The 6,294-nt window shown below is 27.2% G+C and overlaps 1 protein-coding gene across 1 annotated transcript; it reads right to left on the bottom strand.

The window, feature by feature from the left end:
* Positions 1–385: 385 nt before the first annotated feature.
* Positions 386–2,791, bottom strand: LOC107629529 (chalcone synthase). The gene is made up of 3 exons (XM_016332342.3): positions 2,367–2,791; positions 1,738–2,058; positions 386–1,239 (listed from the first exon to the last, which is right to left on the bottom strand). Exons 1-3 carry the CDS (start codon positions 2,542–2,544, stop codon positions 569–571), a joined length of 1,170 nt encoding a protein of 389 aa, XP_016187828.1. The 5' UTR covers positions 2,545–2,791; the 3' UTR covers positions 386–568.
* Between the last annotated feature and the right edge of the window lie 3,503 nt (positions 2,792–6,294).

Consider the following 6,294-nt stretch of genomic DNA (forward strand, 5'->3'; position numbering starts at 1 on the left):
TAAGTTGTAAAGATCGTCTTTTGCAATTTAGGGCTGTTAGTTAGAAACATTTAATTCATGTTGCCCATAAAAGGCACTAGTATTCACCTATACCTAATAAATACTGTTTTGGTTTGTTAAAATCACGTAAATATTGCAAATTGCTTTAAACTCCAAGAAATTTATTATTTATTTATAATTCTTTTTATAGAATGGCATCAAGAATCAGCTGTTGATGTATATACTTTACCTAATAATTATGAAGTTAAAATAGAACAACTTAGCCAGATGTTTAATATAATACTTTTTTTTTTTTAATATTCAGAGAAGACAAATCAACAGAAATGAATATACCGATCAATGCCATGTAATTAGTAACTTGATATTGAACATAAACCCAAAAAACATAAAATGATAGATAATATATTAAGCAATGCCATCAACTAAGAGATTATTACAAGGCCATTAATTAGCCATATTACAACTTGATTTGGAACATAAACAAACAAAATTAATGAACCAAAAACACATTAATAATAATAAAGCAAAATATGATAGATAATACCATATTCATCATAATCTGATGAAATTAAATAGGCACGCTGCGAAGAACAACCGTTTCAATAGTGAGACCAGGACCAAATCCAAACAAAACACCCCATTCGAGTCCTTCACCAGTGGTTTTAAATCCTTCTTGAGCTGAATTCTTTCTCATCTCATCCAAGATGAACAAAACACATGCACTTGACATGTTACCATATTCACTAAGAACATGTCTAGTGGCTCTCATCTTCTCAGGTTTCAATTGCACCTTAGCTTCAACCTGGTCCAAAATTGCCGGTCCACCCGGATGTGCAATCCAAAATATCGAGTTATAATCATGGATTTCCAAAGGGTTGAAGGCCTCAGCCAATGCCTTGTCAATGTTCTTTGACACAATTCCAGGCACGTCCTTAAGAAGGTGAAAAGTTAGACCCACTTCGCGAAGGTGGCCGTCGATGGCGCCTTCGCTGTCGGGGGCAATGGTTTGAGCCGTCCAAATGAGCTCAAATATAGGCTTCTCGATTTCCGGGAGTGGATCCGAACCAACGATGAGGGCGGCTGCGCCGTCTCCGAAGAGTGCTTGACCAACAAGGCTGTCCAGGTGTGTGTCACTTGGACCACGGAATGTTACGGCGGTTATTTCAGAACAAACAACTAACACACGTGCACCTTTGTTGTTCTCAGCCAAATCTTTTGCCAAACGAAGCACCGTACCACCTGCAGAGAAATTAAAGATGTAATAGAGTTAGTTATAACCATTCATGTTATTTCTTTTTATTAGTTTAAATTAAAAAAAAAATGATATCATAACATAATATCAGAATTTTATGTTATATTAATTATACGTGATGCGTATTTTTGTAGTCAATAATATAAGAAAAAGTTTTTAGAAAATCAGTTATATAAGGATGTTCTTTCTCTTCATTTTATGAAAAAAGAATGAAGACGGAATTGTTGGCTAAAGATTTGTTAATCTATCATCTAGTTTTTTGGTGAAAAATATATAATTAAATTATTATCTAACAATTTTTAATTATCATCAATTTTACATAAAAACAATTGCACGTGAATTTTTGTCGATCAATAATTAGCCAAGATAAATTTTAAACATGTAACGCTTGACAAAATTTATATTTTTTGTAATTTTGTGATGAACAAGAGTGCAAAGATGAATGTAAATTAAATGTGGGTTTTGTAATTAAATAAAGTTGTAACCTGCAAAGCAGCCTTGTTGGTACATCATGTAACGCTTGACATAAGGGCGAAGGCCCAAGAGTTTGGTGAGTTGGTAATCGGCACCGGGCATGTCAACACCACTGGTGGTGCAAAATATCAAGTGTGTGATCTTCGATTTTGGTTGCCCCCACTCTTTTATGGCCTTTGTTGCTGCCTCTTTCCCTAGCTTTGGTACCTCTACCACCACCATGTCTTGCCTTGCATCAATTGATGGTGCCATGTATGCACACATGTTTGGATTTTCTTTTAGTATCTCCTCAGTCAAATACATGTACCTTTTCTTGATCATTGACTTGTCACCTGAACAATTTTAATTTGTTAACACAAAAAGCACATCATAACCTATATATTAATTATTCCATGATATGTAGGTTGTTTCTTCTAAAATTATTTAATAAAAAAGTGTTATATGTAATTATGAATTTAACAGTGCAACGTACATCTAATCACATAATATCATATCATAACAAATAACTATTATTTTTATTGACTGCGTGAATAGTTATTTAAAAAAATAGATATGTAATTACAAGATTGTATGTATAAAATTATTTTATACTATTAGTATATCAAAATTAAACTTATAAAATTATATATACAGTACTTACACATGCGTTGAAATTTTTCTTTGAGTTCAGTCATATGGTCACTATTTGTGACTCTAAAGTAGTAATCAGGGTAAGTACTCTGATCAACACAATTTGCAGGGGTAGCAGTGCCAATGGCCATAATAGTGGCAGGTCCTTCAGCCCTTTGAGCCTTACGGATCTCACTTACACTCACCATGTTTCCTTTGCCTTCTCTAAAACTTAGTGATGAGTAAGTGAGTTGTTATAGAAACTTGGTAGCCTTAGGGGGGTTTTATATATATGTAAGATGAAAGGTTATTATTCTAAGTTAGATGGCTAGGAAGGTGAATAAATGCTTCCTAATAATTCAGATGGAAGAGTGGAGGGTAGCTGAAGATCACATGCTTTGACCAATAGAGAGAGAGGTAGCCCTTGTGATTTCCAACCCCATTAAGTTTGGTGACAAGTGTATGCGCATGACTTTGTACGTTTGTAGAACTTTCTACTTATCCACTCTTCTCTTATTATTATCCATTGGCTAATAATAACATGCATGTCTATTTTTTGCATGATTTGCTTATGCCTGGAATTCTATAAGCTGTGGAAAAATTCCCATACATGTTGCTTATGGGATTATTATTAGTCCCTATACTACTACTTATATATATATATATATATTGATATCTTCTATGCCATTGCCAACTAAAAAAATTAATTAGTAACTAATTTTGATTGGTCTAGATTAGCTAACTCATTTGTTTATAGATGTAAATTTGATTGACTGATTAACGATGAACTCTTAATAAAATTTAGATCTATAATAAATTAATATTTATTTTGTCAAACTAAAAAATATCATAAAATAAATATAATAAACTAACTCATTTGTTTATAGATATCGAGAGTTTGAAATTTGAATTTTACTTTATGTATGCAATAATTTATTGATTAACTATAAATTTTTAATAAAACCTATTAAATCTACAATAAATTAGTATTTATTTTGTCAAATTAAAAAAATTATCATACTAAGATACCTGAAAATTTTCAACCACAAATAAATATTTATAGGAGTACACATATATTGTAGCAATTCTCTCAATTTATATACTATTCTTTATATATTATGTTAATGAATTTAGGTCATTATTTTTGTTTCCTTAATTAGGTACCAATATTTATATAGCGATATATTATATGGGTTAATTTAATGTATAGATACACACGTCTTATGTGCCTATAAGTATCCTTGTGGCGTTACGTTGTTATTATGGGACATGGCATGCATGCAAGATGAGTGGCTTGGCTTGTTCAACTCTAGTTATTTAAATTAAATTTCTACATGAAATCAAATATTTACTTATTATTAGTATATTTTTAACACAAATTGAAGTTATTAATTCATTAACTAAGTGATAATTTAAACTTGGTGGATATGGAAATATGAGGTGATTGCTTTGTGCCAAGTGCCAAAGTTGTAGTGCCGTCCTTCTTATAAAATTGTCGCTATTATCATTTTAAGATATTTTAATTTTAATTTAGTGTAAATTACTAAGCATAAGTTGAATGGTCAGCTATGGCACCGATATATTTGTTGATTTTTCTTTATGTGCAAGATGTGTGAAGCATTCAATTCATTTGTTTTTTATATATACACTTCTTTTTCTTGTTATTTTTTTTCTTCCTTTAAACTCTAAATTATAGTTTTCTTTTTCCGTTTTATAAGTCTCACTTGGTATAGTGAAACTTTGAAACTTTTCTACCAATGTATAACCAAAAGATAGTAAAATTAGATTATAACATTCAAACGTACGTGGAAAGGGAAATACTTTACATTATTAATTTTCCCCCATCCAATTACTCAACTCGAGACCATTAATGTAAAGAAAAATTTATTTATCACTTAATCAAACTTATATAAAATAACCAAAGAGATTACAAGACTTTTGTTTGGATGACAAACCGAAAGTGAATAAAGAACTTCGATAACGAAAGTCCTAAATTTAGATTTGGGAAAGACGCTTAAACTCTTTTTTTTTTCCCTCTCTAACTGCTCTTAAGGTCTCGTTTAGGAAAGTCTAGATTTTTTTTTACTTTTAAATAAAAAAATTATAGTATTAATGTTTAGTATAATTTTTAAATAACTTGTGATTTTTTAAAAATTTATTTAAAATATTTATGAAAAAATAAAAAAATAATTTCTTCTCTTTTAAAAGTTATTTATTACTATTCTTCTTTTAAAATAAACATTTCTGTAATTAAAAAAATCAAATATAAAATAATTTATTTATAAACTATTTTTAATATAAATTTTTATTTTAAGCTTTTTTAAAATTCTTAATTAAATTATTTATCCCAACTTACTTGTAAAGGATACGATAATTAATTGGTCTAAATAAGGTTATATATTTTTCTGCAGACATAAAAAAAATAATAAATAAATAAATAAATTAAAGCTTGTAAAATAATAAACTTATATGGCTTTACAAATGATTCCATTGTGGAAAATTGCTAAGTCAAACTCGGCCGTTTTGTTTGATGTTGTTGGACACTTATGTTGGCGTTATAGTTGGCCCATGACGCTAAATTTTCAAACCCAATCAGAGGAATGTTTGACTAATTTCTTATTAGGGTGGACAAGAATAAAGAATTGACCAAAGCCTAGAGAGTAGAGACTGCATAATCATACAGACACGTGGATGGAGATTTTAGAGTACGTTTAATTTTTTTATTATTTTTTATTTTTAAATTTATAAAAAAATAATAAAATTTTATTTTATATTTTGTATTTTTATTTTTTTATAAAATTTTAAAAATAAAAAATACTAAAATAAAAATAAAAAATAAAAATGTAAACTAAATATATTTTTAATATTATTTAATTTATTTTAGTAATAAACTAATAATTAAAAAAATAATTTTGTTAGAAAATTAATTAGCAATGAAGCTAATTCTAACTAATTAATTGAAAAATAAATCTATTATAAAATAAAACAAAAAATAATCTTTTACTATTTTAATTTTTTGAATTTTAAAATTAAAAATAAAAAAATTTAAATTAGTTAACTTATATTAAAAATAAAATAAAATAAAATAAGTTTGGATTGATTTTTGGACATGTCTCAAAAGTTATTTTTTTAATAAATTTGTGTGCCATTGGCATGGCGAATAATAGATACATTAAAGATTAATTCATGTACAATTTATTGTAAATAGGCGTAATATGGAATAATTTTAGAAATACATTAGCTAAAATATATAACTTTAAAATTTATCTATTTATAATAAAAGTTAAATTTTGATATATTGATAGTATAAAATATTTTATACAGTCGTACATTTATATTCGTTGTTTTAAATAATTATTTATGTAATTAATATAAAAAATAATTATTTTTATTAATGTAATGTTACGTAATTGAATATACGTATAAAAGTACATTAAAATTAAATTCTTATAATAATAGTTATCCAAGTTGCTATACACATTAATTATTCATATAATATTCGTTGATAGCTATCAATGAATATTGTTGTATGCTTGGTTTGAAAAGAGATATTTCATCCAGTATCGATTAAATATCAAACTTTTAATTTATTTATTTTTCATATAAATCAATTTTAAAGTATATTAAATAATCTCTTGAGACTACTTCGATTAATATTAAGGATAATTCTATAACTTTTTTCAAATCTAACACTTTATTCAGGCATAAAGACATGCAAATAATGTAATTATAATATTTTAGAAGAATAAATATCTCGCATATAGCAATTGGTTTAACTAGGAGAAGAAAAACTCAGATGATATAATTTGGGAATAATGGTATACTTCTTTGATTGAGAAATCACACGTTATTATCACAATGCTTCTAAACTTTAGAAGATTATATACGTAAAATTTGCGAAATTAATAAAAAAATTAAATTTTATAGTTTAATGAAGTAGAAATAATTAAAATATGAGT

The sequence above is a fragment of the Arachis ipaensis genome, chromosome B3 (assembly GCF_059453495.1).
Source record: "Arachis ipaensis isolate K30076 ecotype BB chromosome B3, ASM5945349v1, whole genome shotgun sequence".
Classification (NCBI taxonomy): domain Eukaryota; kingdom Viridiplantae; phylum Streptophyta; class Magnoliopsida; order Fabales; family Fabaceae; genus Arachis; species Arachis ipaensis.

Bases quoted from the DNA above. Each gene is read 5' to 3' on its own strand.
- LOC107629529 (XM_016332342.3), bottom strand. From the start codon at position 2,544: ATGGTGAGTGTAAGTGAGATCCGTAAGGCTCAAAGGGCTGAAGGACCT. The intron at 2,059-2,366 runs GTAAGTACTGTA...AAAATTGTTCAG, and splicing joins AGAAAAATTTCAACGCATGT to GTGACAAGTCAATGATCAAG. The intron at 1,240-1,737 runs GTTACAACTTTA...ATTTCTCTGCAG, and splicing joins CCAACAAGGCTGCTTTGCAG to GTGGTACGGTGCTTCGTTTG.